Genomic DNA, 12,738 nt, shown 5'->3' on the forward strand with positions numbered 1-12,738 from the left:
GCACCTGGTTAAATTGGCATATAGTCAAATAGGCACCTATTTGACGTCAATTCGGCATCCAGTTATAATATTTTCAATTTAATTAATTAAAAACTGTTACCAAGTACATAGTGAATATGTTGTTGTGTATTTAGGTAAACAAGGAAACCAAAGTGAATATGTTGTTGTGTATAAAGGTAAACAACGAAGCCCTTACCCAACTGTTGTTTTAACAATTAGACAATTATTAAAATAAAATGGAAAACTATGAGTCCCTTTCAATAAATCAAACTTTCATGCCAAATAATTAGCAAATTTAAGGTGGTTTTTTTCAGTAAAGTTTAAACAGCATTAAACCAACAATCCTTTAAAATGCTCAACTGGTTAAAATAATGCATAAAAATATCCAATATCTCATGTATTAGTCCAAATAATTATGACGTCTGGCAAGTTTTTTTTTTTTTTCTGGGACGCCTTTCTACGAAGTTCGTAGGAAGGCGTCTCAGAAAATAATTAACATAGCCTTGCGGTCATAGGAAGGTGTCCCAGAATAGAATTAAAAAAAGCCTTGCCAGACGTAATAATTATTTGGACTACTCATATATATATCATTAAAAATACACCCAAAAAGTCATTTAGTTGAGAAAAATAAATATATACAAAATGTACATGAACACCCAAAAATGCGAAAGTTAGTATTCAACTCTTTTTTGCTTAAATACTGAAAAAAAAATTCTGGCAACCCCTTTCTTATTTTTACTCTTTTTGCTTAAAATACTGTTAAAAATATATATTTAACATGGGTGATGAATTGACTATATCAGGTGTCGATTTAACCAGGTGCTGATTTGTCCAGGTGCCAATTTAACCAGGTGCCGGTTTGACTAGAATTCTTTGACAAATGTTTGAAATTACCTGAGTTTCATTAGACCTTTGATAACAGTAACAAAAAGATTATTTACTTAATATTTTGTGGGAGAAGGGGGTTCAGACTGTGGTATCAGGTCTATTCGCGCCCAATACACTTTCGTACCCTACACGTTCGCAGCTCGCACGTTAGCACCCAAGGTCCGTTTGCACTCTACTCATTTGCACCCAATTTTAATTCAAATTCAAGTTGAATAATTGGAAAATCATGATTGTTGTTTTAAATTGCTTTGGTGTAAATACTGAATGTATTTATAGCTTGGTATGAGTAAAACATTGAAGATTTTAAAGGAAAAACACAAAAGATAATTGTTTTTAACAGCTTGGTCCCTTTGATCTGAAACAAAGAACTAATAAAATATAGGAACCAAAATATAGCAATCCACTATTATAACCAAATCATGATAAAATTTATTCAACAGACAGAAAAAAACATAGTCAGAATCTCACTTCATTTTGAAACAAGTCAATGAAACAAAGTTATAGCAATACACTAACCAAAACATGATTAAGAGTTATTCAACACAAAATAAAAGGTTGACAAAATACCACTTTATTTAGAAAGGATCATTATTATTTTAAACAATACCCTATCCAAAACATGATTAAGATTTATTCAACACTTTATTTTGAGACAATGACAACAATTATACTTATAAGAAAACACTTGCTTACAGAGTTATTAAACACAAAACCAATTAAGATTGGGTGCGAACATGTAGGGTGTGAAAGTGAAAGGGGGCGAACATGAGTGGGCGCAAACGTGAATGGGCGCGAACGGACCCGGATTCAGACTATGTACCAGTGAGAAATATACAAGCCTTTCTACGGTATTTATTTGTACAATTCAGGTAGTCTTGACCTATTCATTCGTCTTAAAAAAAAACAGCCAGTTGTCACCTTCACTTCACACACACACATATATACAAATATCAATTATATGCTTATGAGACATGTTGCATTGTTAAACTAATTAAGGTATGTGAAAATCAAGACTTGCATAAAAACTATCCCAATATAAGAGACAGTGGCGTCATTTTTCCTCAGAGCTTTCAGCTCTTTGATTTTTACTGTTAATGACATATCTTTTTGATTGTTATATCGGCTGCTTCACACATTTAATATTAAATTTAAAACATTTACCATTTGATCAGTATCATACTGATATTCTGTATTATTAAGTACAGTTATTTTGCTTTTAATATTCACTGTTGACAATGCAGTTTGATACAAGGTTGCAGAATCTTGGTTTCACATATAATAACTTGGAGGTTCAATTAGCATATTTTCATTATTTGGTGTTTTACAATTTACATTCATCATGAAAACAGTTTGACAATGATCCAACAAACCTGCCTTACAAATTGAGTACTTTTAAAAATAGTACATTTTTTAATATTGATTCATATGCAATAAAGCAATCAACTACACTGGTACCATTTGTTGTATGACATGTCAAATTGCCTGTCAAGTCAAGCATTTAAAAAATGGAGATTGGATTGAATATTAATATCATTTAAAATTTTACCTCGTGACAAGGTAGTTTTATCCAAACTGTATCTAACCGGGATATTTATATCAGGAGAGTAGGCATTTGACAAGGGAATATGGTAACCATCTTGGTCGTTTTGAAAAAAAAATTGCACCCTGATCCTGTTCGTGCATTTAATTCACCAGCAAATAAAATATGCCCCATACATGCAATATCATTTTCTACAAAATTAAAAATGTTTGCATCTAAAGTATTTGAGTAAATATATCCTTCTGAGGGATATATATTGACAGAAGTGCATTTTGTACGACAACTGTGAGAACAATCAATGTTTTTATAACCTTAAAAATGGACAACGAAAGACTGGTTATTTCTCATAATTAGCCCAAGTTTTTGGTAGGGTTCGTGTTGCTTAGTAAGTTTTCTATCATCAGTTGTGTATTGTGTATTTATTATTTTTCTGTTTGTCATTTTGTTGTTTAGCCATGGCGTTGTCAGTTTATCTTCAATGTATGAATTTGACTGTCCCTCTGGTATATTTTGCCCCTCTTAGATATTTATGCTTCAATCATGAAAAAGCAAGTCATAGCAACATCATTAACCTTTTCTATGCATTGATGTGATGGTCTCATCGGAATCAAGTGCAGTTATAAACGGTTTGTTTATTTGTTAATACAAAATGATTTTGGAAAGACTCATGACGCGTTTTCTGTCAATGAAAACTTGGGATTCTAGGAACCATGCATTGTTACATTTGTCTTCATCGCTTATGATTATTTCGTTTGGGTTGTTTTGGGAGAAAATTTAGGTGGCGGACCACCAATAACTCCATCCAATTTAGAACGTCTTTGAAAGAAGGCCTACTCAGACAAAAAATAGTGCATTTTGATGTCATTGTTACTTAAACTAACCAACAAATTGGCAGAAATGAAACTTTTGGTGAAAGATAAATATATTTAGACCATTTTCAGCCAACATGTACATGTACTTGTCTACGAGTTTGCATTCAACATTGAGGATTAATGCACTCCATAGTATACAAATGTAAGATTTCCAGAAAAACCATAATGTGTTGATATTCAACCTGCATGTGCGTTTTCAATATATATACATCTGGAAAAAAGTTTTATAACACTTCCATAGACAACAATGTTAAATGACATAATTGTACAATGTGTATAATTAGGGTGTTATAGAATTCTTTTAATCCGTTTTATGTTTTAAAATTAAATTTTTGCTTCTAACCATCCTTTCAGGAAAAATTAAAACAAGAGAGACCCATCGTTAGAGCAGTACTGAAGAAGTTATACAAGCTTCGTCTTGTCTTCTTTTTTTGACATTTTATAAAAGTAAATTTTACAGCAATCTAAACATCTTATACAGAAAACGTGTGTACAACTAGGAATTTCGAACAGTTCTGAATAAGTTCAATGCTTTAAAAAAATCTGTATTTAATACAGAACTTATGTTTTGTAAAAATCAGTTCTGCAAAATTTTTTTCATTTTTTTGTGAAAAAGGCGAAAAACTATTTCCTTGCAACTGTTAATAGTCCTATCCATGTAGCATTAATATTGGATGAAAAGTAAGTTATTAACACAAATTCAATTTTAAAGCATAAAAAGATTAAAAATATCTTCTTCTTTAAAAAAAAATTAAAAAAAGGGAAAGCTAAAATAAATTGCTCTGCCACAAAGTACCTTTGACTTTTGATACCTTTCCTGAAATTCTACAGACATAATGTCTTTTACAGAAGTTCACCGTGCAGCATAGTCCTATAACATAAGACTTTGGTTTCCAACATTGATAGTAAAATAAATATCTGATTAAAATTGTTGAATGTAAATGACATGAAACTCCAAAGTCTTATATTATAGGATTACCTACAACAATTTTCATTCTTTCAATCAAGGCTCTAAATAGGCGCGATTTCGCAGGTGTTTCATAGTAAGATATACATATATACACACAAAAATAATCCCATAAGTGTATATTCATTTGATAGTGTAAAGTTATTTTGTTCTTCTTTAGGAAAAAAACTCTTGATGAAAAATATCTTTGTAGATGGTATTGTTCCAACTGAAATCAAATTAATGGCTGACAAAAGATCTATTGATTTGTACCTCAAATTACTTGAGTCAGGCTCTGAAAAAAAGAGAGACATACGTTTAGTAGTAGTTGGGAAGAAAGGTGCGGGTAAGACATCATTGATTAGAAGACTGTTTGGTGAAGACATTACAGATGTAACCAGTACAAATGGAATCGAAATTCACAAAATTAAATGCAAAGCAATGTCGGATGATGGTATATGGAATAAGTTAGATGGTATGATGTTGATAATTACAAAAATTGGTTTGTCCTTATCTGGTATATATACTGATTATAATGGTCTGATGGTATAGTCTTGCATATATCTATTGTTTTGTTTTTTTTAGTTTGGTAAAGTTTTGTTTTAATACATACCTGGCAGTCAGACAACGATTCATGTGACCTAAACCTCATCAAACCAAAGTACTGTGATACTTTAATTATTCCTGATGATATATTTTTTTCAGATTGGTCAAGACGTGCAATTCCTTTCAGGAATTTGATAGCCTTTTCTTGCATTTTATTCAGACTAGACATTTTAGTGTTTGCACTATTGTTAATAGTTCATTAATTACCCCTTAGCAAATTCCTTAAGATGTTATTAGTTATCTTGGTGTTATCAGGGGTGTACAGAATTTTACATCGTTGTTGAAAATTCATACACCCTAACAGTTCCTTTACTCATTTTGAAACCAGGATGTAAAATTGTAAAAATGGTAAGGAAAAATTTCCAGCGTAATATTTTTTCAATGTCCATTTGGCGCACATTGTCAAATACCTTTCTACTTTATTTTTGGCAAAACATTATTTAAGGACCCAATAAAGGAAAGATTTCTCTTAATTGGCCATGTTGTGCAAATCTAGAGTTTTTACCTAGACCACCTATTTTTTTTTTACCTCACCTGACCCATAAAAGCATGTGCATATACCGTTTACAAGAATCTTCTTCACTGAAACTACTAGGTCAATCTGAATCAAACTTTACATCAACAATTGTTGTCTCGCCTGCAACTTATAGGTTGCTTTTCGGGTGACGGCTGTGTTGGAGGCATCAACAATTATTAAAGTTTCTGCTTAAGTTAGTTTGATTGCAACTTCTAAGATAGGTCGTTGATATTTGATATCAGTATATATTAGTTTGACAACTATCATGAGTGACAAAGACTTTTTTGAAGCCCTGTCGTCCAGTCACTTTGAATAAATTAGCAGTTATCAATGTTAAGTTAGTTTGGAATAAATGTTTGGTATGAACTTGTAATGTAAGACAATGCTATTTTCTATAAAGTTGCATTACTTTATCAGTACATCACAGTTTAAAGATCATGTTGATGCGCTATCCTTTACCTTATGGTCCAGTAACTTTGAATTAATGTTGCTAAAGTGCAGGTGTCTTTTTCTAGGCGAGACATATCTCTCTGTCAACAGTTTAGTTTAGTTAGAAGCAACGGTAGATAGACAGATACTTTAAACAGAAATAATTTCTACAAATTATTCATCATTGATATAGGAGTTATAGGCCTGGAAAGACAATTTTTACCTTTTTTTAGTATTTTGCAGAAAATGTGATAGCTATATAGAGAAAATTTTCAAGACATGTTGTAACATGCATTGATATACATACAACACAAAATTTTCAATTGATGACTGAAAGCTGATGATAAACGCTTAAATAGATAATCCAAGAAAGATCAAAACGTTGCAAACTGGGAATATTTTTGAAACTGTTAAATGTTTAATACTGATAGTAAAAATATATTTTTTTTCAACGAAAATTTAAAAGGTGCCAAGTTTAAAGCATTGTTTTATTTTCTCTTAAACCATTTAGTTTTCTATGTTGTGTTTTCTTTACTGTTGTTAGCCTTCCGTTGTTTTTATTTTATGTTTGCACTTTGTCATTTTGTCAATTTAGAAATTGCATATATCTTTGGTATCTTTCGTCGTGTATAATGCTTATTTTATACCTTTATCTTAAGCTTTTTTCTCATATCTTTTTACACAGTATATTAGACAAAAACTAATATTGTTATTTTCTAATCATAGAAAACTATGAAGAAACTCAAGCAAGACTTTTAAAAGAATATATGGGAAAACTTCAGGACAAAAGAACAATTCAAGAACAAGAAGAATCCCAAATAGCCTTTAAGGACAACACACCAGTGACATCTGTTGATGAATCAAAGAAATCAGAGACAACATCCAAGCAAACTAAAATACGAAAACCTCCAACAGCAGTTGAACCTCAACCAAAACCACAAGTAACTCCCCAGCAGTCAAGCCAATCATCTGAACAGGCAGCAAGGGATTTCGAAACTATGCTTACCGCTAAGTCTAAAGTTGATGTGCATGACAAAGAGGAATATGCCACATTTTTGCTATGGGATTTTGCAGGAGATGAAGAATTTTACCATACACATCAAACCTTTCTGTCCCAAGATGCAATGTATCTTGTTGTTACAAAACTCAATGAAGCTGATGATCCTAATGCACAAGGTAATATATCATATTCATCAATCAGTAAGTTATACCATGATAGTTCATTTTTTGCCTTAGATTTAAAGATATTATTAGCAAAACTCCTCAAACAGACTTAATAAATGATTTCATTTGTAATTATAAATTTTGTTAAATGTAACCTAGCTTCTGCATTATGGGCTGATATATAAAGCCTTACTAAAGCTTTCAAAGTGGTGGATTGTAATATGTATATTAGAAGGAGTAAAATGTGTATTTATCATTCATTTGATGAGTTTGTTCTATTTAAAATGAACCTGACGTCATGTGTGTGGTTCAAATTAATTACGTAACTAGTTGATAATTTTTTCGTAACTTAGAAATCTGTAGTAATTTATTTTTATTAAAGAATAGGTGATAGTATGTTCTTATTTAATACCTCAAATGAACATAAATCATTTATAAAGAAAACCTCAACACCATTATTTAGTAATCAGCTTGCCTCGACAGCACAGATAGCTTATTTTGTTACAAATAAAACACAAATGTCCAAGTAGCTGTCAACGACCGCTGTGATCACATATAAACACTATCTTCAATGGAAAAATATTTTATAAGTTGAAAACAAAATCTTTACAGTTATCATGGTTATACAGATCATAGATATTATTTACTACATAACAAATGTACTTCCCTCTGAAGTAAAGGTTGGGTGGGTGGAATACTGTACTGACGGAAAGCAGACCTCGAACATTTTCGAATGACAATTTTGTTTAGAGGGCTAACAAACTGCCCTATCACCCTGAATTAGCTCTTTCAGATATGTGATTTTCAATTTAAAATACTGATACTGAATGTTCTTTTATTTTTTAATCAACATTGTTACCCGGGACAAATACAAACATTTTTACATGATTTATAATAAAAATAAATACAGTAATCACATCAGTTTGAATGTATTCAATGCACTCCTGAAACTTGTAAACATTGTTATAGTTGAAATCTAATCTTAACATGCTTAATTGTCGTCACTATATAAAACTTGAATCTTCCTTTTTCTTCCACAAGGTAAGACAATTGTGAAAATAGATAGCTGTGGGGTTTAAATTTAAATTGTTGAAAAATGCATAAGCTTATATTATATATAGTATCATAAATTCTCAAGAAACATTTCAATTTTCTACAAATTTCAACAGAACAATTTTCACTTATTCTGATTACAGTGTACAGATATCATTACTATCATCATATCTTGATCAATACTGCTGCGTTGTTAACACATGGGCAGATAATCATTTATTCTGATTATATTGTACAGATATCATTACTATCATCATATCTTGATCAATACTGCAGCATTGTTAACACATGGGCAGATAATCATTTATTCTGATTATATTGTACAGATATCATTAATATCATCATGTCTTGATCAATACTGCAGCGTTGTTAACACATGGGCAGATAATCATTTATTCTGATTATATTGTACAGATATCATTAGTATCATCATATCTTGATCAATACTGCAGCGTTGTTAACACATGGGCAGATAATAATTTATTCTGATTATATTGTACAGATATCATTAGTATCATCATATCTTGATCAATACTGCAGCGTTATTAACACATGGGCAGATAATCATTTATTCTGATTATATTGTACAGATATCATTAGTATCATCATATCTTGATCAATACTGCAGCGTTGTTAGCACATGGGCAGATAATAATTTATTCTGATTATATTGTACAGATATCATTAGTATCATCATATCTTGATCAATACTGCAGCGTTGTTAACACATGGGCAGATAATAATTTATTCTGATTACAGTGTACAGATATCATTAGTATCATCATATCTTGATCAATACTGCAGCGTTGTTAACACATGGGCAGATAATCATTTATTCTGATTACAGTGTACAGATATCATTAGTATCATCATATCTTGATCAATACTGCAGCGTTGTTAACACATGGGCAGATAATCATTTATTCTGATTATATTGTACAGATATCATTAGTATCATCATATCTTGATCAATACTGCAGCATTGTTATCACATGGTGATTTGATAATTTGTTAGCAATGATAAAATGCTAGTCGAGAGAAAGACACTTTGAGAATTTTGTCATCATCTCTGTCATGGGAGCCCTTTGTTTTTATATCCTTATGTGTGTCAGTAAAGCTACTTCTATTGAATACTCTTTTATAAACCAGTATTATATAGATACATGTATCTGATCTGTAATTTTATCGGGTTTGTCCTTAAATCCCGATTGTGTCATTTTTATACTGAGTGTAATTCACATTGCCGATGATGTATGAATAGCAGGATATCACAATGTATCATTTGATTCCTTTAGTTGCTGTTTGTTAGTTGATTTGTCTCTTCCAAATCAATTTACGATATTTGTTTATCAGTAAACTATTGTCGCCTTAATTTGAATTAATAAATACTGGCAATATTCATCACACTTGAATAAATACTGATATAATATCGTTGTACTTTGACTTTATAGCTTTATTCCGACTTTGGATTGACTCCATACATTGCTACAGTAGACTGGAAGAGAAAAATATTATAGCTGATGACAAGACAACTACGTCAGATGATCTTGATCCACCAGTAGTTATTGTTGGCACATGGAAAGACGCTGTTACCTCAGAAGCAGACACGGTATGTGATGTTTACAAATTCGTATAGATTTAGACACATTGCTATTGTTTCATGTGTTTGTTCTGCTCTTAATACGACCGCACATTTTTTTTTGCATTCGTATAATGCTATTATGTGGTCGTCGTCGTCCGAAGACTGATTTGGTTTTCGGACAATAACTTTAGTTTTAAGGGAATGGATCTCTATAAAATTTTATCAGAAGGTTCAATACCACAACAGAAAGGTTGGGATTGATTTTGGGGGCCAATGAGACAAATCTCCATCCAAGTCAAATTTATAAAAGTAAACCGTTATAAGTACGGTGTTCAACACGGAGCCTTGGCTCACACTGAACAGCAAGCTAAACATGGTACAGTATTGCGCAATAGATCAGTATTGCACAACAGCAATGTATTGGGCAATAGCAAGAAATCTTCAATTGAAAATAAATACCAATTTCTTAACCAATTTCAATGGTATAAATGAAAAGTCTTTAATGTTTGGGAGTTCTAACCTTTTATTAATATTTTGGATATTGGGCCCCATTTTTAAATTGGTCTACATTGAGATCAAAAGGGTCCAAAATTAAACTTTGGTTGATTTCTTAAAAAACTGAATTATTGCGCATGTATGATATGCTTAATCTGATTGTGCATTTAAATTTTTAGCTCACCTGGCCCAAAGGGCCAAGTGAGCTTTTGTCATCACTTGGCGTCCGTCGTCGTCAACTTTTACAAAAATCTTCTCCTCTGAAACTACTGGGCTAAATTAAACCAAACTTGGCCACAATCATCATTTGGGTATCTTGTTTAAAAAATGTGTGGTGTGACCCGCCAAACCAACCCAAATGGCCGCCATGGCTAAAAATAGAACATAGGGGTAAAACGCAGTTTTTGGCTTATAACTCAAAAACCAAAGTATTTAGAGCAAATCTGACATTGTAAATTTGTTAATCAGGTCAAGATATTTCTGCCTTCAAATTTTCAGATGAATCAGAGAACCCGTTGTTGGGTTGCTGCCCCTGAATTGGTAATTTTAGGGAAATTTTGCTGTTTTTGGTTATTATCTTGAATATCATTATAGAAAGAGATAAACTGTAAACATGGTAAACAGCAATAATGTTCAGCAAAGTAAGATTTACATATAAGTAAACATGACCAAAATGGTCAATGGACCGGACCCCCTAAGGAGTCAATTTTAAACAATTTTCATAAAATTTGTAAATTTTTACTACTGGTAACATTTACCACAGAAACAACTGGACCACGTTCATTATAGATAGTGATAATTGTAAGCAGCAAGAATGTTCAGTAAAGTAAGATGTACACACATATCACCATCACCAAAACACAATTTTGTCATGAATCCATCTGCTTCCTTTGTTTAATATTCACATAGACCAAGGTGAGCGACACAGGCTCTTTAGAGCCTCTAGTTTATTTGGGACCCTGTTTTCAATTAAGTCCATATTAAGGTTTAAAGGGTCCAAAATTAAACTGTGTTTGATTTCAGCTGATTTCAGCTAAAATTACATTTTTGGTAGTTTTTTAGCTCACCTGGCCCAAAGGGCCAAGTGAGCTTTTCTCATCACTTGGCGTCCGTCGTCCGTCGTCGTCCGTCGTCGTTAACTTTTACAAAAATCTTCTCCTCTGAAACTACTTGGCCAAATTAATCCAAACTTGGCCACAATCATCTTTGGGGTATCTAGTTTAAAAAATGTGTGGCGTGACCTGGTCAACCAACCAAGATGGCCGCCATGGCTAAAAATAGAACAAAGGGGTAAAATGCAGTTTTTGGCTTATAACTCAAAAACCAAAGCATTTGAGGAAATCTGACATGGGGATAAAAATGTTTATCAGGTCAAGATCTATCTGCCCTAAAATTTTCAGATGAATCGGTCAATCGGTTGTTGGGTTGCTGCCCCTGAATTGGTAATTTTGAGGAAATTTTGCTGTTTTTGGTTATTATTTTGAATATTATTATAGAAAGAGATAAACTGTAAACAGCAATAATGTTCAGCAAAGTAAGATCTACAAATAAGTTAACATGACCAAAATGGTCAGTTGACCCGTTTAGGAGTTATTGCCCTTTATAGTCAATTTTTAACCATTTTTCGTAAATTAAAGTAATCTTTTACAAAAATCTTCTCCTCTGAAACTACTTGGCCAAATTAATCCAAACTTGGCCACAAACATCTTTTGGGTATTTAGTTAAAAAAATGTGTGGCGTGACCTGGTCAACCAACCAAGATGGCCGCCACCGCTAAAAATAGAACATAAGGGTAAAATGCAGTTTTTGGCTTATAACTCAAAAACCAAAGCATTTTGAGGAAATCTGACATGGGATAAAAATGTTTATCAGGTCAAGAACTATCTGCCCTTATATTTTCAGATGAATCGGTCAATCGGTTGTTGGGTTGCTGCCCCTGAATTGGTAATTTTGAGGAAATTTTGCTGTTTTTGGTTATTATCTTGAATATTATTATAGATAGAGATAAATTGTAAACAGCAATAATGTTCAGCAAGGTAAGATCTACAAATAAGTCAACATGACCAAAATGGTCAGTTGACCCCTTTAGGAGATATTGCCCTTTATAGTCAATCTTTAACCATTTTTCATAACTCTAAGTAATCTTTTACAAAATCTCCACTGAAACTACTAGGCCACAATCATCTTTGGGGTATCTAGTTTGAAAAATGTGTCCGATGACCTGGCCATTCAACCAAGATGGCCGCCACGGCTAAAAATAGAACATAGGGGTAAAATGCAGTTTTTTGCTTATAACTATGAAACCAAAGCATCTAGAGCAAATCTGACAGAATTAAATTGTTAATCAAGTCAATATCTATCTGCCCTGAATTTTTCAGATGAATTGGACAACTGGTTGTTGGGTTGCTGCCCTCCTATTGGTAATTTTTAAAGAAATTTTGCCGTTTTTGGTTATCTTGAATACTATTATAGATAGCTATAAACTGTAAACAGCAATAATGTTCAGCAAAGTAAGATTTACAAATAAGTCAACATGACCTAAATGGTCAATTGACCCCTTAAGGAGTTATTGCCCTTTATAGTCAATTTTTAACAATTTTCATTAATTTGGTAAATTTATTTAAATTTTTACCAAATATAGTTCTC

General features: G+C 32.1%; 1 protein-coding gene across 1 annotated transcript in view; it reads left to right on the top strand.

The window, feature by feature from the left end:
• The window catches only part of LOC134684944 (uncharacterized), a 57,549-nt gene that overhangs the window by 30,571 nt on the left and 14,240 nt on the right, over positions 1–12,738 (top strand). The window contains exons 9-11 of the mRNA XM_063544264.1: positions 4,461–4,721; positions 6,525–6,974; positions 9,467–9,624. Coding sequence (XP_063400334.1) covers positions 4,461–4,721; positions 6,525–6,974; positions 9,467–9,624 — 869 coding nt within the window. The remainder of the gene's footprint in view (positions 1–4,460; positions 4,722–6,524; positions 6,975–9,466; positions 9,625–12,738) is intronic.

This window comes from Mytilus trossulus, chromosome 9 (assembly GCF_036588685.1).
Source record: "Mytilus trossulus isolate FHL-02 chromosome 9, PNRI_Mtr1.1.1.hap1, whole genome shotgun sequence".
In the NCBI taxonomy this organism is placed as follows: Eukaryota; Metazoa; Mollusca; class Bivalvia; order Mytilida; family Mytilidae; genus Mytilus; species Mytilus trossulus.